General features: G+C 35.4%; 1 protein-coding gene across 1 annotated transcript in view; it reads right to left on the reverse strand.

Moving 5' to 3' along the window:
* LOC107525346 (solute carrier organic anion transporter family member 1B3-like) overlaps window positions 1-23,862 on the reverse strand; it is a 38,124-nt gene continuing 14,262 nt past the window's right edge. Inside the window, exons 4-14 of the mRNA XM_016197489.2 lie at window positions 22,343-22,464; window positions 19,346-19,489; window positions 18,843-18,941; window positions 16,689-16,931; window positions 13,612-13,776; window positions 12,484-12,679; window positions 9,356-9,521; window positions 8,866-9,050; window positions 5,079-5,143; window positions 2,292-2,409; window positions 1-290 (exon numbers count right to left, since the gene is read on the reverse strand). Coding sequence (XP_016052975.2) covers window positions 77-290; window positions 2,292-2,409; window positions 5,079-5,143; window positions 8,866-9,050; window positions 9,356-9,521; window positions 12,484-12,679; window positions 13,612-13,776; window positions 16,689-16,931; window positions 18,843-18,941; window positions 19,346-19,489; window positions 22,343-22,464 — 1,717 coding nt within the window. The 3' untranslated portion in view covers window positions 1-76. The remainder of the gene's footprint in view (window positions 291-2,291; window positions 2,410-5,078; window positions 5,144-8,865; window positions 9,051-9,355; window positions 9,522-12,483; window positions 12,680-13,611; window positions 13,777-16,688; window positions 16,932-18,842; window positions 18,942-19,345; window positions 19,490-22,342; window positions 22,465-23,862) is intronic.

Genomic DNA, 23,862 nt, shown 5'->3' on the forward strand with positions numbered 1-23,862 from the left:
ACACAAAAATAACATCCTATTGAATTAATACAATGTTGGTTGGAAACCCAGCAACAAAAGACTTTATTTTCTCCCCTTAAGTATATGTTTCACCGTCTGCTCTGGCAGAAGGTACAAAACGACCATCATTATTTAAGAATTCTAAGTTGGCTTCATTCACAGATTTTCTTCTATTTTCTGATGCCTTGGTATCTTTTCCTTGATATACTTTTTTCATAGCATAAATAAATACAATATACAAAATAATTGTTGTAAATTTAAAGCTCTCAATCATGCCCAAGAAGGTCTTTCTGTGAAAAGAGAAAGAAAGTCAATTTTTATTCTAAACTGTGTAAAACGATTTACAGTGCTTCTCTCCAGTATGCAGAGGACCTTAAAGGAAGAAAACAAGCAAACGATGTTTGAAATTATACAAGAAAATATTAAGGCAGCAATTCTAGTGATTCTTTTTATTGAAGCACAGGGAATTTTTAATTATTTTAAAAGGAATATTAAGCCACAAAAACTAAGGGTGCTTAATGATCTACCCAAGTGCTTTCTGTAAAGTAAAGTATATTTGGAATGCTTTAACTTTCCCAAAGGCAAATTCATTTACGTGGAATGTAACAGATCATAAAGGAAATGAGTTGACTGTGAGATAATCAAATTGAATGTGACTGTTACTGAGAAAATTTGAATAAGTTGTGTTTAAATTTAGGATTGATATCAATATAGATTTCTATTCCTTGGATTAGGAATTGTTGATATTATTTGTCTATGCTAGATAAAATCAGTGAACAATTATCTGGGTTACCTCAAAATAATAAATCCAAAAAATCATGAGGTTACAATTTAACTTTTTGTTGTGTATGCATTGGTGAACACACTGCTCTTTTAAAAAAGTTCACGTTAAGCCATCTTTATGCAATTACTTTGCAAAGCAGTACTTTAGGCAGTGAACACAACTGATCAAAGGGAAAGTGATAAGGGCTGTGCTGTGAGTGAGCTCCAAAGTACATAGAATTATAAAGAGGGATAGTTCCAGCTGCTGGAATAGTGCAAACTTTAGCAAAAATCCTATACTCAGAAAGGACTGGGAAAGGACTTAGCTTTTTCAGACTGCCTTCTTTCACTTAGCAATGTGCATTTAGGTTACTGCTCTGTCTTTTTTTAAAGCTTGATAGCTCATTTCTTTTTATTATTGAATAATATTTGTTGTATAAATGTACCACAGTTTGTTTATTTACCTACTGAGGGACATGTTGGCTGCTTCCATATTTTGGCAATTATGAATAAAGCTGCTATAAATATGTAAGTGCAGGTTTTCACGTGGACATAAATTTCCAGCTTACTTGGGTAAGTAATTAGGAGCATAATTACTTGATTACACAATAAACCTATGTTTAGCTTTGTAAGAAACTGTCAGGCTGTTTTCTAAACTGGCTGTACCATTTTGCCTTCCCACCAGCAATGAACTAGAGTTCCTGTTGCTCCACATCATTGCCAGCAGTTGCTGTTGTTTATTTTCAGTTTTTAAGAATTCTTAAAAACTGAAAATAAAAGACATTTGCCTTGTGTCTGTTGTGAGTTACAAAGTCTTTTTCCAGTTTATCTTTTGTCTTTGAACTTTGCTTAAGATAAGTTTCATGATACAGAGTTTTAAAAATATTGTATCATTTTTTTTCTACTATGGTTTTGAAGGTATGGGTCACACTTAGAAACACATTCCTGCTTCCTAGATAGTTAAAAGAATTTCTATCACAATTTCTTCTAATACTTGTATTTTTAAATTTTAAATTTATATGTTTGATTAATCTGCAATTTTTATTTACAGTTAAGGTATTATTGCCACTATTTTTTTCTAGAGGGCTACCCAGCTGCTTCTGTATGAATAGAATAGTATAGAAATAATTCTTTCCTTTTGGTTCCCCACTGACCTCTGACTAGAGCCCCAGCTGAGCATTTTGTATCTTCCAAGGGAAGTCAGAGGCCATTGAATATAGCTGTTGTTGTTTATTATTAGGAGAATTTTGGGAAACAAAGAGATTTAACTAGAAATCCCAGATCTTTTTGTCATTAGCTGTGTGATTTTTGACCGTTACTCATTCTCTTTAAATTTTAGTTTCTTCATATTTAAAGGAAAGGAGAAAAATAACCATCTACAGTTCCTATGAGTATTAAAATGAGATATCAGATTGCCTGTATTATAATTATCAATATTATTATTATACTGACAGTGCTCTCTCAACCTTTAATGATTAATATAATCAAAGCAAAATGTAAATTAATGAAATGCATTAGTGATAACTTACCCATAAAATGTGGAATTATATATCCTACAAGAACCTTGCTTCCCAGAGCTGCTGATGGACCACTTCATACATGATCTATCAATCAGAGCCCCAAAATATATAGGAGCCAGAATTCCTCCTGCAACATGAGATGGAATGTCAATCCAAACCTTTCAAATGTAATGGGGTGATAGTCCACATTGATGTATTTTGGATTAAGTAAAAGTTAAAAACTTTGGAGGACTCTTCCATTGTTTTGGCCTAACTCTCCTCAAGAATCAAGATGGTTGGGAATCTCAAAGAGTAAAGGGGGTCAAATGCATGGTGACAAAAGATGCTTTAACTTCAGGTGGTGGGCACACAGTGCAACATAGAGATCATATGTCATAAAAATGTACACTTGAAACCTTTATAATCTTATTAACCAATGTCACCACAACAAATTTAATAAAAATAAAATTTAAAAACAGGAATCTCAGAAGCCGAAACCATTTAAAATGTCACAAATACCTTTAATCAACCCTCACCCTGCCACCACACATAGGAACATAATATGCCTGCATACTCTGTTCTTATAATGCCAGTTAACTTAAGCCTGATTGGTAAAAAAGAGAATGTTGTTTGTAAAACATGAACGTTATATTGGTTTATATACAACTTGGGGAGGGGGGCAAAGAGAGCTGAAGGAGTGGGAGTAGACATAGCTTCACAGGGAAATGAAAAAGCTCTCAGTTTAAATGCTGCCAAAGCAGGAGATTTTTCAGCTCTATTGTTAAGAAAATTGAAAGGTAAGTGCCAACACTAGGATTTCCTCCCCAAAGAAGCACAGGCCCAACTTCACAGAATGCAAGGCTCTCTTTGCTCAGAGCTCCACTTCCACTTTCCTGGTGTCACTAGAGCCCACAACCAAGTGTTTTCTCTCTATTGATTATGTGTATTTTAAATAACTCCTGAAGTAGCCTGGGCTGTCCAAGTGAGAGCCTGTGGTGCTGAATTTTGTTTCTATTAATGTTCTGATCATAATGATACCTAGGTCTGCAGTGGTCTGTGCCTAACCTAATTTTTGTTTGTGGTGTATGATTTTGCCATGTGAGGCTTTTCAGGAACATGTGTGTTGTCTTATAGCAGAAGTGCCCACCTTTTACTGCTATTTTAATAAACGTTGAGACTGATTCCTGGTTCTAAGCATTGGTAATTTGACCAGAATTTTAGGGACATGCTCATTTGGACCAAACTTAATGAATTAAATATTTTAGGTAACAAACCTGGTCTTCAATCATCACTGGAATTTAAAAATTTTAAATAACCTGTTTTCCAAATACCATTTTCAGTTTAATATACTCTATAAACCTTCCAAGATTTCCAGACATGTTGTATTCAAGACAATTGTTTTTCATTTGGGAGTTTGGTCGTTAGTATGTATTTTTCCTGTAGAAGCAGGTAGGTTCCACTGTGTCATATATTGGACATATCAAAATAGGATGCTCACAACCAGGATGACAAAATTCCTTTTCTTTCTCTATTTTATGTCACTAGAGGAACTTCCCTTATTCTCAGCCTCATTCCAGCATATCAGGAGGAGTACTGGCTCCCCAAATTCTATGTTCATCTGCTAGCTTCTGTGCTCTCGATTCTAGGAGTAAGGCAATTCCATGGGGTCTGGAGACAGGGAACTAACTGCTGGGGTGGACAGAGGCTATGAGATTACAGAAGCAATGACGAGGAACCTGGGAGGAGAACTGTAAAGGGACCCTGCAGCACCTTTACCTTCCCCTCTCCCAGGCCTGTTCCATCTCCTCGTTTACCTTTGAGGATCTGTGGCCTTCTCCTCAAGTAAACTTCTTGGACAATTTGTTCATTGTCATTTGGCCACAGAGTTATGGTCCCAGGGGTTGACCCCTCCCATGTACTTTTCCTCCTGCCATGAGCAGTTGCCTCCAGGCCATGATCAGTCTTCTACCCCAATCCCTAGAAGAACGATGCCCTCTTCCTACTTCCCGGGAATTAGCATATAATGTTAATTGGTTTTACACAGGACTTAGGCATGGACAGGACTTAGGCTAGAAGTTGTTAAGCTAACAACAGAAATCGGTGTGGTCTACATGGTAAATGGGAACAAAAGATAAAGGATGATTTCTTAAACCTTATAATAATCACGTCATTGGAATATTTAGAAATAGGCCTTTAACCTCCAGCATCTATAGCCCTACCTTTTAACAACAAAACCCACAATTTCCTTAGCTTTCATTCAGAATACTCCCTTATTCCAACTTGCTCAGTTCTTTTAGTTTTCATTTTTTCTTGCAGTTTTAACTTCTGATAAAAGTTAGCTGTCCCAGCCTTAGAGAACTAGGCAGTGGGAAGTAAGGCAGTGAAAGTCCACTTCTGCTGTTTCACACAGTCTCAGCCAGACCAGAGTCCCAGCCCCCCCCCATCTTTTGGGGGGATTACCCCCGTCAATGTAAAAGGAAGGCCCTCCACTCTGCCTACGGGAAAAAATATTCCTAAGTCTGAAAGTAAAAAAGAACCGACAAAAGCAACAACAACAACAAAAACTTTGCAGACTATTTTTGCGTTAGAGTGTAAAACAAATATGATTCCTTGTTCTATTTAAAAATGGACTTGAACTAGAATTAATCAAATTATCCTTCAGTTCACACAGTTTCCCTCTGTCTCTTATTGTCATTCATCGCAAAAGTAGAAATGAATTTTACTCATACTTTTTTTACCTTTTTAAAATTTGAAATTAATTACATTTGGTCTTTGAGCTTTGACATGAAAATTTATATCTTGAATTTATGATCATACCTAGTGTTCGTATAGTGAATGTATGGAAACCCACCGCAAGTGATTTCAGTTCAGGTTGAACATTTCTGAAATAAAATAAAGGCAAAAATATCATTAATATCTTTAAAATGCCAACGGGGTTCAATATTAAAACATTTCTGTGTCATCGTTCTTCATGGTTGAAAGAAAACTCTCAAGTAAATACCTGACTTTATTTAAAATTTTATTTTCAGTTGTTTTAAAAGGAAAACATCTGAATGATAATTATTATTTTTCTCTTATTTACTTAATGTGTTATGATTTCCAGACAATTTAACAAACATTTTTATATTGGCTCCTTATGAAATCCTATGATAGTGATTGGGACAGACTTTATTATACCTATGAAGAAATTGATTCTTTGTGGTCTATTTAGTTAACACAGGCATGAGCAAATACTTTAGGTCTAAGTCATAGCAGAGCTCTTTCTATCATCTTATTTCTGTCATTGCGGTTAACAGAAAAGTTGACTAATATGATTCATGAACTACATAATACAACCTCGGGGATGGGGGTCAAAAATATTTGTAGTTTAGTGTCTAATGTATTTTAATGTAATTGAAAATGTAGCAACCACATTTGTATAACCTTTTAGAAATCAACTCACTCTTGAATTTAGAAAGTTATTTCCATAACTCCATTTGTCTGTGTTCAATGAGCAGATGAAACTACCATCCCCATGGAAACCTAGTACATGGACTATCCAGCAGCAATGGGGAGAGGGTGATTCACTGAGTCTCAAAAATCTTTTTACTGAAATATTGAATTAACTGATACAAAGGTTTCTTTCTGTCTTGAAGTGTTTTGATGACTGTATTTGTTCATGGAGTTAAGTAGATTTAGTCACTCATCAGATATTTGCTAAGTGCCTCCTAGATGATTCCACATTGGTTCTTGTTTTTGAGAATAAAGAGGTAAATGGTGCTTCATATGAACTAAGTAATTTAGAGAAGCCATTCAATCTCCCTTAGCCTTAGTTTTTTTACCTCTGGGTCCCAGGACTCTCACCCCAATGTAGTTTAGTATATCCTTTAATCACACCCAGTCTCCTACTCCTTTCCATCACTCAAACTCTTCCATCGTATCCCCTGAAACATAGTCTGCTACCAGCAAAATCCTTATATCCTACAATTTTAGCAATCCCTTTACTTTTCTGTTCTAGACAAAGTCTGGCTGCTCCCTGATATCTCTCTTTCCGTGAAACTCTCTCAACTTTCTCCAACATCCTTCTTACCTTGGGCCTGAAATGTAGGACAATGTCCTTCTTGCCTTTTTTTTTTTTTTTTTTTTTTTTTTTTACTACTTCTAGACTTGAGTGCCTTCTCTGAAAGACCTCTAACTCCCCTCACAAGGTGAACCGTCCTAATAAATCACTCCTTCACCTCCTTGTTGTCGCCTCACCACCCCCATCATTCTTTGATGATTAGTACTTGGCTCTCTGCCATTTATTTTCCAAAATATTTTTGCCACTTTTCCAATTTATTTCAATATCCATTTAGACCATCTTCCCAATGATCTGGCTCCTGAATTTCTTAATCTTTTCACACCACTGGTTTTACTTCCCCCATCCTAGGGTCATGTCAATTAGTATAGACATTCCTAATTCTCAGTTTTGAGCATCCCCTTCTTCATAGCTACCTCTTAACTTTCAAATTCACTGTCTTAACTCTCTCTTCCTTACACACTCCTGATCTTGTACATGACAAGGATGCTTCACCCCAGGGCATTTACCTCTGCTGCCATCTTGCCTGGATTGCTCTGCACCTGTCCCCATTTCAGCATGACTTGTACTTTCATTCTTTATTCAGATATTTTATCAAATGACTTCCAATGTACAATATTTGAATTAGTGCTGCTTGTCTGCCCCCACCCCACTGTCTATATTCTTACTCTGATTTATTTTTTCTTTCTAATCCTTGACACCTATTTTACATATTTACTTGCTTATTTATTTATTGTTTTTTCTTCTATACCCATCAATTACCCTACCTCTCACCCCCCCCCCGGAGGCTGGTAAAAGCAGGGCTTACATCACTTTTGTTTACATTTTTATCCAGAAATTATGTGCTCAACACATAATAAATATGTATTGAATGCATGAATAGCATCACCATGGTTTATTCTAATTTTAACTAGATTTATGATATTAATGTTAATATTGACTGAAGTTTATATTTTTATTTTAGTCTGCCTCACAAAGATTTCTTTTGATAAAATCAAAGGCTAGTGAGAGATCAATAATTGTTTTTGACAAATAGTGATGTTAACCTTAGTCACTTTCTCAATAAGATAAAATATAGATGTCATCGATGATAGAACAATGATCCCTCAAACCCTCATTTTCTTCATGAAAGATTTTAAATTAAGAAGCTAAGATTTGTTGAGATGAAAACTAATACAGAGTTCTGAGATGATTTCCTGTAAGTTAAAATCTGTAATTTGGCAAATATGGGAAACTTCTTTTGAGTAGACAAGATTTTATATTAAGGTGGAGCTGTATCTGTGAAATAAATTAATATAAAATTTGACAAAATTTGGGGTCAGAGTAGAATTTAAACAACTGTAGACTCAGTTTATAGGTCTATATTGATTTTAACAAAAGTCAATACATTTGTTTTCCCCCCCCTTCCATGCCAGGCTGTTGGCTGACAGTTATTTGTGATCAGCTACCTAGGTCTTGTAAGTCTAATTAGATCTTTACCCAGGTCATCATATTTATACATATATGTTTTTAGACCTACATTCAAGTCTTTATGTTTTTAATTTTAGGTGACTGAATAGTTAATTTCACAGATAGGCTTTGTCTTATCTGATACCTTCTTAACCCTCCAATTTTATCTTGTGCCATTTCTCTCTCATTCAGTATGTTCCAACCAACAGGCTTCTTTTAATTCCTCAAACACACCAGCTCTTTCCTGTCTTGAGGCCTTGGCACCTAGACCTGTAAAGCTCTTCATTTGGCTACCTTGAACTTCTATAGACCTTTAGATTAAAGGTCATTTTTTTGAGAAGTATTCTTTGAGTCTTCCTTACAGCTCCTCCCCTCAATCCTGAATTAGGTTCCTTTTTTCATTCTCTTGAATAGAGCTCTTCTTCTTCATAAGTATTAATTACACATTTACTTTTAAGCTCATTTGCCTTACATAGGTCTTCCTTGTCACGCTCTAAGCTGTATGGGAATAGGGACTCTACCTGTTTTATTCACCACGGTATATTCTTCACCCAGCATGGTCTAAATATTTGCTTAATGAGTGAAGAAAAGAATGAATTCTGTTCATATATTTTTCTCTTGTCTGTGAAGGTATTTGAGAGACTAGGTCAAAAGCCATTCTAAGGGTGGATTAAAAGCTTTGGAATATTATAGACCTTATATTATACAGTCTGATTCCCAGATGTTTTATTTCAATAAAATCAATAGGTAATTCATTCTGACAGGCTCATCAGGATGTAAGGTATTTCAAAATTAAAAGTTTGTTTAGACTCACAACAGGGATTTTTTAAGGATTGAGCCTATTGTCAGTCTGTGTCTTAATATTCTTAGTAAGAGGAGCAAGTATAGAATCTATATTTTTGTAATATAAGAATCAAAGGTAGATTATTACTAATTATGCCATTGAAATATCACAATAATCTTAAGAAAATGCATTCTTAGAACATTAAAATTAATAAAATATGAATGGGTTCCAGATATATTATGGAAAAATAGGTACATTATTAGGTGTGTTTATAGTCTAATATACATAAAATGCTTTTAAAAAGTCATACTCACTTAAAAACCAGCATGAGAGTTGAGGATGTTCCCAATGAAGAGGTAAAAGAATGTATGATTTGCACTGCTATATAAATATAAAATTTTTTTGTACACTGCTCATCTCTTGGGCAGGCACCCAAATTCACTGAGTTACTTTTGTTCTGGGAACCAGTTGCTTCCACACAACTACAGTTATGAAACACCTAAAAAACAGTTTTTGAAAGGTTATATAATATATTTGTGCAATATGACTGGTCTATAAATACAGTCCATTATAGTTAAGGAAGTCTCATTCATTCAAGCTAAAATATTCACAGGTTTTAAATAAAATATTCTAAAAGTACAGTTGCTTAACGGTGGAAAGGCAAAATAGTTTCCTGGATTCTTTAAAAAAAAAAAAAAAGTAGTTCACCATTAACATTTAATTCATCCCTGATTTAAAAATTAGAAAAGAATAGAAGAAATTAATATCTGAAACTCTGTATGCAATTTTCTCATTAATACTCACTATAGACCTTTTACTGCCACTTGAAGATTTACATCCTGCTAGACAAGGTGATATGTAAGTTATTCCATTGTCTCCACAGACTGGTTCCCACTGGCTTGCATCACAATTGCAGTCTGAGTTGCAATAAGAAAGTGGTACATTTATGTGAGATGCCACTGGATTATTTCTGGAAAGATATGATAGACATATATCACAAATAGAGAGAGATGGAAAAGGAGAGGAGGAGGAATGGGGGGGAGAAAAGAAGTGAAAAGAAGAAAAAAAGAGGGGAGGGAAGGAGAGGGGCGGGGAGAAGAGAGGAGAGGCGAGAAAGGAGAAACAAGGGAAAGGGTTGCACTTTAATTCCAGAGAGAAATCTGATGAGCGGTGATGGCAAAATGGCAGTTTTATAGGGCGTATTAACTTCTTCACCCCCCATCTTTACCCAGACATGATTTATGATCTAGCTAAGGTAAAACAATAAAAAGAAACCAAAGAAGATAGGTAAGATTTAGGCAAGAGGTGTTTGTGACTCTATCAAGAAATCACTCATTAAATAAGTCGCTTCACTTTTCTGTTCTCAGTTTCTCTTCAGCAAGGTAATGGCATTAGGCTAAGGTTCCTCCCAGCTCACTGTAAAGCCCTCAAAAATCTGTGAATATTGCTTAACTAATTTGAATTTTAAAATCTATATTTTCACTACATAGGAAAATAATGTAACATGGTTAAAGCAGAATCCCTAAGGATCAATTTTTTTAAAAATCAAGAAAAATACAGTCAGTTGAGAAAGACTAGAAAAACACCATATAATTTTTAAATGAAACTACAACATACTTTATAATAACTAACTGTAAAACATGGTTATATTTATAAAATATAACCTTAAAACACATTACTAAAATTACAAAATAGAACTTTGCATAATTAATTTTCTGCTTATAGATTTTTAAAATTATTTTGTTTTGGGTAAAACTCCTGATAATAATTGAGGATTGATAAATTATCTTTGCATGAGAAAGTAATTTACATGAAAAAGGAAAAAAGTGGATTCTGAAATTCCAAAATTCTTTTATCAATAATTTTAGAAAAAAGTATCTAATACCTAATTCTGCTTGGGGACATACAACTGGGAGTGGTTAAGCTTAATGATTTATGACTCAGTCTGGACTTTATTATCAGAAACTTTTGTGTTCATATTGGTTCTGCCATGTCATAGCAATATGATTACCCTTTCTAAAATCAGTTTTGCCATTTGTAAGTCATATACAATAGCATCTAACTCATGGGAATTTTGGGGGAAAAAATTAATTTGGCAGTTCTCAAATATTTTGTTCTCAGTAGCCCTTCATACTCAAAAGTTTTGGGGCCCTCAAAGTTTTTTTGTTCAAGTGGGTTGTGTCTTTTGATATATACTCTATTAGAAATTAATGCTAAGAAAACTTTAGTACATGAGATAAGCACACATATCATTAGCCATCAGATGGTGTTATCATTGCATGTCTTGTAGGCTTAGAAAATGTCACTATGCATTCATGAGAAAATGAGAATGAGAAAAGCAAATACTGTCTTAGTATTATTTTAACAGTACTTTAAAATTTGTTGACAGTCTGATAAGCTCTCAGGGACCCGTGTAGACCCTCAGACCACATTCTGAGAACCTCTGCACTAATTCATACTTTAAAAACTTACCCCAATGACCAGCATTTTATAAATGTTGAGTACATTGATTCTGCAATTTGCTATCATTAGACTGTGAATTCCATGAGGTCGTTGGTGCATCCTATAAATCATCTTGACCTTTAAGGAGGCACTCAGTAAAATTTACCAATTGAAAAAAATCCCAGAAGACTGTAGCTGCCTTCTTTTGAATAGGTGGCACAGTTACCACACTTGATTTCAGGGAACCAGCTAAAGGCTTAAAGCCTGCCCTGATAACCAGGGAGCCCTTGAGCCAATGATGTGATGTGGTGCTGACCTGGAGGCATTGGAGGACTGCAGACAAGTCACTGAGCTTCAACTAATAAAAAAAGAGACTATAAAAGGGTTGGGCTGCATGACCTCTAAGATTCCTTTACCTCTAAAGTGCAATGTTCTAGGTACCCTGTATTTTGATTTCCAGAGTGAGTGATGCTGTATAGAAATAATCAGGATTAGGAAGAAGCAGGGAAATAACGCGAGGCTAGGTTGTCAAGCCTCCTAGGACAGGATGATGCCTAGGTAAGGAAATGGAATATTCGGCAGGTCAAAATGGATGCTTCATAGAATGTAAAAGCTGAGAGCCAACAATAAATAGCACTAAGGAGCGTGGCTACTGAACTGTGAGTCAAGGATCTTTGCTTGTTGCTTGAATGTGAACCTTCCTAAGCTTGAATGTGAACCTTCCTAAGCTTGAATGTGAGCATTCCTAAGCCTAAATTGTTGGCTGTACAAAGGAGATGATAAGAAATCTGCATGGGAATCTTGCCCTTGATTTGGGGGTAGAGACTGTAGTACTAGGAATACTTCACAATATTTGATAATAATAAAAATGAAAGCTTTTCATGTGTGTGATATGCAATTACATATAGGATATTTATCAATTCTGTCAATGAAGACAATACCAGAAGAAGCAGTATTAGTTCGCAGAAAAGGAGAACTCAGTAGTCCAACTAAGAACATGTTTTCCTATAAAGATAGTTGTTAAACATCAAAATTAACTGCAGATATAGATAGTTCAGTCACTTTTAGAAAATGTCATTTGTCTTCATCTTATGGCCCATCCAAGATTATAATGGCTAAGGTGGCTAAGACTAAGAATTTTGGAGTCGAAAACCCTAAATTTGAGTCAGAATCTTAACACTGCTGGCCATATAATCTGTGTGTCCCTCTAAACTTGGTTTTCCCTATCAATAAAACAGGGACAAAAGTACCCGTCATTCACTGTAAGCACCCCATAAGTGATTATTATGACAAACTATGTAGCTCTTTTTAAAGGAAGGAATAAAATAAGTTTTTTGAAATGTTAAAAAATGTCCTTTTTAGGAATTTGTAAGTTGAAATTTCTCTCAAAAGAAAGTTTACTTAAAATTGGCATCTACCCTGGTTTCTTCAAAGTCTTTTACACTGGATAGTTTATACATTGTGCAACTGATAAATTGATATATACAAACCCATCATAGGTCAAGGTTAGTCCGGCAACCGACTTGCTTTCACAGATTAGTGCAAAATTTAATAGGAAAACGGTGAAGGTCACTATATTAATAGAAAGTAAATATTTGGCAATTCCAAGCAAGGACAATTTGAATCTTTTAGTGATATATCCTCCCACAAACATTCCAGTTGCAATAGTTGGTATGGTTATGAATCCTAGAGATAAAAGAAAAATAGTAATTATATAATACAGTATTCTGGAACATCTATACATATGAAACATACTATATATCAACCAAGTTCATTATAATCTCATTATTTCTTAAGGCTGGCAGGCCTGGATGAAGGCAGGGTACCAGTGTACCATATGGGAGAGAGAAAAATGATTTCTTCTTGCCAATGCTGAGGGCTTAGTTTCCCCAATAGCAAAAGTCAGTGACTGAGAATATTTGTATGTCTGAACAGATGGTTTCTACGAGATGCTTCCCCCACTGGAAAACAACAAAACATTATCTTCCTGCCCATGAGCCTTTCATCCTACCATCTAAAATCCTTTATATCTCCTCAAAATGAAGACATGCAGTTCTTAAAAACTCACTCCAAATTTGCTCAGTACTTTAGCACTGAATTCTTGAATTAATATCTCTCTTTGTTCATTTAAACACATATTCTCTGAGATCATAAAGAAGCCTATATATAATATTAAAAATAATTGATCTCTCTTATAACTTTCCTATTTTGTTGTCCTGAAAGAGTTATTAAATATGAAGACCACTGTAACAAAAAAATTCAGGCTGGGAACATTACTGGGAGCCTAACTTAACTATCACAGCTCAAACTTTTAAGTTCAATTTGAGCATCACACATAATTATTATTTTCTTGTTTATTTATGACCTACTCACATGCTACTTGATAAATTTAATTTTTTTCTTCAGGAATTGATCTCTTCAAAAATAATATGAGATGCCACTTCAAATACGGAACAAGGATGACATCAGGAAATGGACATATTTGATAAGACTTGCAAGAGAATAAATTGAAACTATATTTACTAAAATATGAAGTCATCATCACAACACAATGGCACTGAGAACTCAATCACTTGGTAGCATGCGGCCTATGAGCGAACAGAAACAGTGTTTCTTACCTAGCACAATGTTCGTCGCAGATGCTGTCTGACCATATTGCTGTTCTATGTATTTGAAGACATAAGTAATAATACCAATAAAGGCACTGGATTGTATCAATGTCAAAAACAAAAATAAAACGTATAAGGGATTGGTAAGGATGGTTTTTAAAGACTGGCAAAAACCTATAAAAACATAAATATAAAGAAAATATAATAATGTAGCTTTATATTAATATCTTAATCTTATAAATATGTTACATAACATTTACTATTATATAAACACATAACACAGAAAGTTAGAATACCTGCCAGTCTTATCAATAGTTTATTACATATTCCTTTATTTTTTTCCCATATATACGTTAATACTTAGCTAGTTCATTTTACCTAGATGGGATTATATAGACATGCTGTTGGCAACTTGCTCTGTTCCCTTTGTGTTTGACTATGTTTGCCATGCTACCATACAACTACATACATGACTGATTTATTTACCCATTTATTCAACAGATATTTGGTTTTCAACTGGATATCAGGCAATATGCCAGGTGCTCAAGAAACAAAAGTGAACACAATATGCAACGTCTCTTATTTATTAGCACTTAATAACGTAATTATTAGGTAGAAATTTACCTTAAAGATGGCATAATCCAAAGCTCACAGAAGTGAGAAGACTAAGGTTCAAGAGTCATAAAGATCGATTTAGCGCTAGGACACAGACCTCCTGTTCCCTGGTGTGCCGTTGTTCTGTGGTGAAATGCTGCCCCAGTGAAGTGGGCAGGAGCATGTGTGACCCTTCTGAAGGCGCGAGGACAGGCAGAGAATAATGATGCGCCTCAGGTGACATTCGTGACGATAGTGCAACCACCTGTGCCTACAAAGAGCTGTGGAGCAAATTCGTAACCTCTGTCCCTGGCAAGAATTGTGTGATCTGAGTCTGCGATGAGCAGGTCAACCAGCTGTACTGGAAGTTAAAAGTGGAAAGAGCTACTTAGAAAAACAGGAGGAAATATCAGAGTCTAAAAAGGCAGAACCATGTACGGCTAGAGAGACGGGTGACATGGGCTTTGAAAGGCCTTGTTCCGTAGATCACGAAAGGTTTTCATGAGATATGGTCCGAATCAAGCCGCCTTTCCAATGGGAACTAAAAAATAGTTTCATCTGCTTATAATAAGTAGAAAGAAGAGTTAGGGCAAAGGGGGGTAGAAGAGAAAACAAAGAAACGGAAATTTAGAGCAGGAGTAAATATGATTTAAAATTGTTAGGCCAAAATGCTCAACTTTTCTCCTTGGGACTCCAAAAGCAGGAGGCCCACTGACTTGTGAGGCATTCTGAATGAATCGTGACATTGCGTCAAAAGAAATGGAGCAGATGGGTTCACCAAACCAATGAATCTTTGAGGTGGGTGGGAACTGGGATGTTGTCTAGTCTGAACTTCCATACAATCATGATCCACTGTATCTTTTCAGTAGTTACATCAATACAAGTCAAGTAACATTAAGCTAATGGCCTCAGAAAGAAATTTTTCCATTTTTGGCCAATTCTTATTGTTTACAATATTGTTTTACAAATTGTTTTGTAATGAACTGATATATTTCTTTATTTCTTTCTAACCAATTAGTCTTAATTCTACTAAAAAACATATATAACAAAGCCAATATTATTTTTCCTAAGTGTTCTTAGTTATTTAATCTATTCCTAGCAGCACATAATTAAGGCCCTCTTTACTGTTCTGATCACTATCTACAAACACAGTCGATAATACAGATGATGCTTACAACTGTCCTAATTTTGCATATCAGTATCCTCCCCATTCTGTTTGGGCTCACGGTCAACTAACTATGTTCCTTATGGGTTTAGACAACCCACTACTTTTCATGGATCTGATTTGGTGCAGTGGAAACAGACCAAGTGAAATTTTCTTGGTATTTTATTTTTAGTGTGTATGTTAAGTTTCAGAAACTTCGACTCAGTGGGCGTGCTGGTAAATGTTTAACAACTGACTGTTGGGGAAACAAAGCCTGATTTGTAGTATTTCTCAATTTCTTCCACAATGGCCACTTTCAAGCTTCCAACGTAGCTGAAAAATTAACAGTCCTCTGTCACAAGCCAGTACAAGCTGGCTCCATCACACCACTGCTTTTGAATTAGAGTGATGGGGCGGATAAAGCTACAATAAAGTGAGTGAGCGTAAGAACTGGTGAGAGGGAGAACTTGGGCTCCACCTGAGAATATTTAATTCACTTCAACTTCAACTTGAAAAGGTTGCCAAGGGTTCCGGCATTGCCCTGCTTTGGTTTCTATAGTCCACCATTTCTATGCAATGCGAAAAATGTGCTAACAATTCCTTGTTTCAAATTCCTTGCTCTGACTGCTGCTGGATCATTCTCTAGGTTACCGCTCTTAAATTGTTATCCGTTAGCCCCCAGGGCTTATGGTTGAAAGGCAAGGTGCTATCAAATGACAGAGGATCATTCCTCGCATGACTGGATTTGATAATCTTAACTACTGCTGTTGCTTTTGCTTCATTTTAAAATATTTAGGTAAGCAAACTTTTTCTATATGATTACCAAGAAAAAAAAATCTTACTCTAATTATCTAGAGAAATCTCTGTCTTCCTTCTCCTTACTCCATCTCTTCACCTAAGAATAGTTAAATTGCCCAATTTATAGGCATTCATAATTTCTTATATTTCACTTTACCATACTACTTAAAGACTGCATTGCAATTGTCTATATGCTTCTAGGGTCAACCCACTAGATTGCAAATTCTTGGAAAACAGAGGCAATGTTCTGTCACCAGCATATTATTTTAAAATGAATATATATTCTCTGGTTTAGATACAACATATATTTTTAGTCTTTGGTTGGTTTCTCCCTGCTAAAGACCACAAACCTAATTCTCTTCAGAGAGTTGATATGTGTTCAGAAAACATTTACTAACCTTAGTAGGGATCTTAGAAAAATAGTTCATCAAAATTTACTGCAGAACAAAGCTTCTAGATGATTTGAGTATGACCTATTATTTTGGAATCCTCACTCCTCCCTTTCACTGGGATTAGCAATTCCAAATCACAATAAATATGGAATACTTACCAGTTATATTTTCAGTGGCCTTTTGCCCATGGTCTATTGCAAGAGTCATTGGATTCCTTTCCTCATTTGTTTTGAACACATGCAAAGGTACTGAAACTTTCCTTTCTTTCTGTGGTTTATCCAGACTTTTGGGCAGGAAAAAAAATGGTATGGAAGACATAATGGATAATAGTCCAGCAAAGAGGAAACTAAGCCACCAAGCACCAACCCAACGAGAGTCGTTAGGAGTTATTCTGATACTGCCTATAATAAAAAATTAGAAAACATAAAACAATTATTTTTAAATGCAGTAAATTCTGCGCAGTAGTAGTAATAACTGCTCTCCTCAGATAAACTATATTTTCTCAGTTCTGAAACTCTATTTTCTTTATTTACACTTTTTCATCTCTTAAATCAGGATAAGCCTGATTTAAGAAAAAGTTAATGGAATCATATAGCTGCTATTGTACAAGATTCAGTCATGTCATTGCCTGAGCTGGTGTGAACTTGGTGGCTTTTCTAGTGACATGACTAGATAATTGCCATCATTGAACTTTTAAGCTTGCAAACCACTGAAGTATCAATTATGAAAGGCATATAAACCCTTGTTATTGTCTGAGTGAGGAGGAGGTCAAAGGGGGGGGAGGGGAACATCTGTAATACTTTCAACAATAAAGATAAATTAAAAAAAATGAAATTGATTTACACAATCATATCGTTTCATAATCAGCAACTCAGATAGATTTTAGGAAACATTTGGTAAAAGCAGTGACTCCATTTCCATGTTAAGTATTCATCTGTCAGAAATGTCATTTTGATAACATTTTTCCTGTTCTATTTTTGGTCTACATATAGGAGCTAGAAGTCATGATCTAGCTAAACATGGCCTATCAAAGTATTTTCCTTGGCTTACACACTGTCTTAAAAAAATTAAAAATTCTACAGAAAAATTTGGATTTTCTTGAAAACCAATCAGAAGATCTTGTCAATGTTGGATCCATATTTCTGCATGAAAAGGACAGGTTGAGGCTGAGTAGTACATGTGCTTTCGGGCATAAGAGGAGGGCAGTCCACCACTACCAATTCTTCTCAGTTTAACCACCATGCCTGGCACTCTTTCCTTCCTTATTATGTCTTTGGCTCCTCTAGGCATTGGAGTTTGCCAAGGTGAACTATATTATATGTTTACATCATACTCATGACCGAATAAGAGAAGATACAATAACGTCTAAGCATTCAGTGGTAGAAATGGAATCACCAGGACTTCTAAAATATTGCAAGTATGATTTCTGATTATAGAAAAGAGGTTACAAAACCACCTCCCTAAAGACTCTAGCAATGTCTTTCTGTACTCTTAGTGATAAAAACAATGCGAAACTTGGAGGTGAATGACTAGAAAAGTACGAAATGTGAACCTAAACTCTAATTTACATTTCCAAATCAGATGTAAAACATTTCAACAGGGACTTGCTTCAACTTATATTATAAAACACTTTCAAATCTGTGCTTATTGTTGGCCTACTGTGTTGTCTACTCCATTACGCAAATGAACCCTTTGATTTCCTTGGAGATCCGCTCAAGTCCTGGTGAGATAGAAAATCAGATTTGTTTATTCACAAACACTAATTCTTTATTATGTGTTAAGTCAGAGACCATCCTGATGTGTTCTGGAAGACCTGACAGGTAACTGCTCAAATGTTTATGGCTCATCGTATAGTGGCTACAATAAAGGCATGCTCTTGGTGACTAATAGGAGCAGTTAAGTACAGTTTCTCTAAAGAGGGTTCAGTAAGTTTTCTCTGAACAGAAGCCACATTTGGGAAAAGACTTTAAAAACTATGCAAACAGAAAACAGAGAGGAAGTTTCCCAAGGGTAAATGTAGGGAAATGATATTACAGGGCACATTTAAGAAACCTGCAATCATGCAATTATTTTGGATGAAATCATCTTAAGCAAGTTTGTTAAAAATAATTTTTTACTATATACTTAGTGGTAAAAGCCTGGCGTAGACAAATGAATTTTATTTTTGTTCTGGTCATTAGTACATTTACTTCCTATTTGTAACTTTTAATTATAAGCAAAGGACTATTGAAAGAATTAATTTAATTATTTGGAAGAATGATGTCCTGCACTTGAAAAGCGTTATCATGTTACCTTGTTCTGATTGTACTTACTCAGATCTACATATCCAATATCCACGTACATTTTAGAAAACAGAGATCCCACTGTAAAGGCAAGGACTGAACCAATCATTCCTATTGAGAACAAACTACCTGAAAAATATTATAAAACAATTTTATCAGATGCCAAAAATATGGTTCTTATTCAATATGTTTTTAAAAGTAACATTATGAAATACATTTCTTTCTAAATAAAATTTTTAATAAATAAAAGAATGATGGTGATTGCCAAGGGAAAGGGGGGTAGAGAGAGGCGGAGGGGGGAAGGGGGGATAAATGGTGATGGAAGGAGACTTGACTTGGGGTGACGAGCACACAATAGAATATACAGATGATGGATTATAGAATTGTGTACCTGAAACCTGTATAATTTTGTTAACCAGTATCATTCCAATAAATTTAATAAAAAGGGGGAAAAAAGAATGAAGAAACACTATTATTTCAAGGGTAGACCCAGGGAAAGTAATCATAAAATCTAATGTTCTTCTGTACATTACCTAAATAAAAAGAAGTCTCTCCTTTAGCAAAATCATCCAGATAAGAAATCCCCAAGGGTTGTATGGGGCTTTCTCCAATTCCACGAAGCATATTACCCATTAGGACAAATACCCACATATATGAGTCAGATTCTTTTTCCCAACCTGTGTAGACAAGAGAGTATTTTATTTTAATCATTAATTTTAGCATTTCTATTAGAAACTCAACTACATAACCCCTTAATTATTTCATTTAATATTTTTTTGCTTTTTTTCTAATTCTGAGTAATTCATATTCACTTTACAAAATTTGAAAATACAGTAAAGCACAAAGAAAACAAGTAAAAATGGTCTGTAATCCAATCACACACAAGGAGTCACTTCTAATGTTGGTATTTATCTTCTACATTTTTAGTGCACATAAAAATATGAATAATATTCTTTGTGTTCATTATATACTTAAATGTCCAGTTATTATAATCTATTTTTGTAGTACTTAACACCATATCATGACAATTTCTCCATGTTATTAAGATTTCCTGTATATCAGGATTTATTTTATTTTATTTTTAATTACAGCTTACATTCAATATTATTTTGTATTAGTTTCAGGCGTACAGCACAGTGGTTAGACAATAATACACTTTACAAAGTGATCTCCGGATAGTCAGTTCCAGCACCCACCTGGCACCATGCATAGTTATTCTGATATTATTGACTATATTCCTGAAGCTGAACTTTACATTCCTGTGACTATTTTCCAACTACTAGTTTGTACTTCTCAATCCCTTCATCTTTGTCACCCAGCCCCCAATCCTCCTTCCCTCTGGCAACCATAAGTCTGTTCCCTATCTATGCCCCGTTTCAATTTGTTTGTTTTGTTCTTTCGACTACACATATAAACGAAATCATATGGTATTTGTCTTTCTCTGTCTGACTTATTTCACTTAGCATATTTTAATGACAGCATAGCAGTGTGCTAAATAAACATTTCCTAATTTATTTAATCAATCTCTTACTTTTCACTCACAGATATTTCTAATTTTTTATCCTGTTAAACAAGGATGGCATAACTATAGTCATAAATAAATCCTTGTGCATCCTGGTTCTTCTCTTCTCTCTCTTCTCTCCTCTTCTCTTCTCTTCTCTTCTCTTCTCTTCTCTTCTCTTCTCTTCTCTTCTCTTCTCTTCTCTTCTCTTCTCTTCTCTCCTCTCCTCTCCTCTCCTCTCCTCTCCTCTCCTCTCCTCTCCTCTCCTCTCCTCTCCTCTCCTCTCCTCTCCTCTCCTCTCCTCTCCTCTCCTCTCCTCTCCTCTCCTCTCCTCTCCTCTCCTCTCCTCTCCTCTCCTCTCCTCTCCTCTCCTCTCCTCTCCTCTCCTCTCTTCTCTTCTCTTCTCTTCTTCTCTTCCTCTCCTCTCCTCTCCTCTCCTCTCCTCTCCTCTCCTCTCCTCTCCTCTCCTCTCCTCTCCTCTCCTCTCCTCTCCTCTCCTCTCCTCTCCTCTCCTCTCCTCTCCTCTCCTCTCCTCTCCTCTCCTCTCCTCTCCTTTCTCCTCTCCTCTCTTCTCCTCTCTTCTCCTCTCTTCTCCTCTCTTCTCTCCTCTGCTCCTTTTTCCTCCCTTCCCTTCCCTTCCCTTCCCTTCCCTTCCCTTCCCTTCCCTTCCCTTCCCTTCCCTTCCCTTCCCTTCCCTTCCCTTCCCTTCCCTTCCCTTCCCTTCCCTTCCCTTCCCTCCCCTCCCCTCCCCTCCCCTCCCCTCCCCTCCCCTCCCCTCCCCTCCCCTCCCCTTCCCTTCCCTTTTTCTTTTCAGATTTTTTTAGAAAGAAACATTGACTCCAACTGGCAACCTTTCAGTGCTCAGGATGACACCCAACCAACTGAACCACAATGGCCAAGGCTGTTTTCATAAGATAAATAAGTAAAAGAATTGTTGATTTAAGCCGATGTTCATATTTTTGTTCTGTATTATGTTGAAAATTAACTTTCAAAGAGTTAGAAATTTATACACTCCCAGTAATACATAAATGTATCTTTTCCTCTACCTCATTTATTTTTATTTTTAATCTTTTCCGACTAGGTAGAAAAAGCTTTAATTGGTGTAGCAATTTGCCATTTTTTATAAAAAGTGAAGTTATATTTTTATCTATTTATGTCACTTCCCTCTTTATTTTAAATCCATATATTTTTTGCCAATTTCCTACCAAAATATTACTCTTTTTATTATTTCTAAGAGATCTTTATATAGAATATATTAACACTATTATAAAATGCAAATGTCTTTCCTATTTTTTAACTAATTATTTTTAAATTAATTTTATTTTTAATTAATTAATTTATTTATTTATTATTTTAATTTTATTTTCTCTATTTTTTGTATTTTTAAAGCATACTCAAACTGGGAATAAATTGACAGGTTACTTATTCATATTTGAAATAAATTGACCAGATATCATTACCCTTTAAAAATTTTTTAAATTAAATTAAATTTATTTAATTTTATTTTTTAAAGTTTCTTTATCTTTATTGTTGAGAATATTACAGATGTCTCCTCCCCCCCCCATTGATCCCCTCCACCCCACATCCATCCCACCCCCACGCCTTCCCCATACCAATGTCTGTGTCCATGGGTTATGCTTATAAACATGTAAGTTATTTGATTAATCTCTCCCCACCCCCTCCCCCTCCCCACCTTCCCTCTGAGATCCTTCCGTCCGTTCCATGCTTCTATGTCTCTGGCTCCACTTTGTTCATCAGTTTATTTTGTTTATTATATTCCACATACAGGCGAGATCATGTGGTACTTGTCCTTCTCTGACTGGCTTATTTCACTCAGCATAGTACTTTCTAGTTCCCTCCAGGCTGTGACAAAGGATAAAAGATCCTACTTTTTTTACAGCTGCATAGTATTCCATCCTATTTGTTTTAAATCAATTTTGCTAATAATTTCTACAGACGCAATTAAGTTGATAAATTTTAGAATATTTATTGGTGACACTAATATTCACTAGTATCAATTCATTCTTACCTTTTCCCTCTCTCTCAGGTGATGTGTTATTGAGTAACACATTTTGATTAATTGAACAGGTTGATAAGCTTGATGTTGAATTCTCTGATGGATTAATATAGGTTTCTTTAGAATACCTGTAACTGTAAGAATATCATTAGATTTAATTAAAAAAATTTTTTGGTATTGATTTTAGAGTGAGAGAGGAAGGGAGAGACAGAGAGTGAGAGTGAGAGTGAGAGCAACAGAGAGAGAGAGACAGAGAGAGAAACATTAATCCACTCTTCCACCCACCTATGCATTCATTGGTTGACTTGTATGTGCCCTGACCAGGGACTGAACCTGCAACCTTGGTGTATCTGGACAATGCTCCAACCAACTGAGCTATGTGGCCAAGGCTTAGATTTAATTTTTGTTTAGCTACTGAATACTTCTACTTTTCCCAGAAATACAGAGAAATTTTCCACTTTATTTACACCATTCTCTTCTCCAAATCATTAAAATCCCTTTTGTCAACTTCCCAATTGTACTTTAGGTGATGAATAAAAGTGAAATGGGAGTGTTCATGAAGAAATAGTATTCACTACTTCTTAGGCAAGGATCATGTTACTATCATCCTAGGAGTACTTTTAATCTGATCAAGGCATAAAATATCTTGGTTTTATGCTGTTTTGTTGTTTTAAACAATCTTCTAACTGAACCTTCCATCCCTCTGAATCATCTCCAAAGATAGTTACAATCTAAACTACCTGATAAACTTTATAACATTTAATAAACTTTAGAACACTGTTTTCCAAATCAATCTATAGCACACACTAACTCATCTACATTTTCTATCAATAATCTGTCTGATTTTCTTTCATGGACACACACACACATTATCATAATCCTGACTCTTCAAAATTTAGTTTAAAAAGTTCTAATTCATTTCCATTTGATGAGGAAGAACTTAAGAACAACAGTGATAGAGCTAGAATAAGGACAAATGCTGGTATCCAAAAACACTGAGGTACCTCATGAGTTCCAAGGCAGCCTACTGTATGCCAGACATTATACTCAGCTCCAAAAAAACTAAAACTAAAACCAAGTTTTTGTACTTAGGGAATTTGACACTCTCTAAGATGACCATATATACTAAAAGATATGATAAATTTAATACACCAGATCCTGAGTTGTCACAAGAAAAAAAGGGATGATCAGCTTTACTTGAGGTGGGGGAAGGAGTGGATTAGAGAAGACTTCCCCGTGAGGATAAGCATTGAGATGAATCTTGAAGACACATAGAAGTTTAATAGCTAGGCAACAACAACAACAAAAAGTATTCAAGACTGTAAGAAACACCATGTGCAAAGATATGACATATTAGGGCACATCTGGAAAACTGCAAGCCTAGAATGTGGTATTCAATCATGAAGAGCAGTGTAAGGTGAAGAAGAAGACAGTCAAGTACCAAACCAATGAGCAACCTGTAAATGAGTGTAGATACTAATTCATAGGGGAGCAGCATTCAATGTTTCTTACTGTGACCAACAGTAAAAAAT

Source organism: Miniopterus natalensis, chromosome 2 (assembly GCF_054644295.1).
Source record: "Miniopterus natalensis isolate mMinNat1 chromosome 2, mMinNat1.hap1, whole genome shotgun sequence".
Classification (NCBI taxonomy): Eukaryota; Metazoa; Chordata; class Mammalia; order Chiroptera; family Miniopteridae; genus Miniopterus; species Miniopterus natalensis.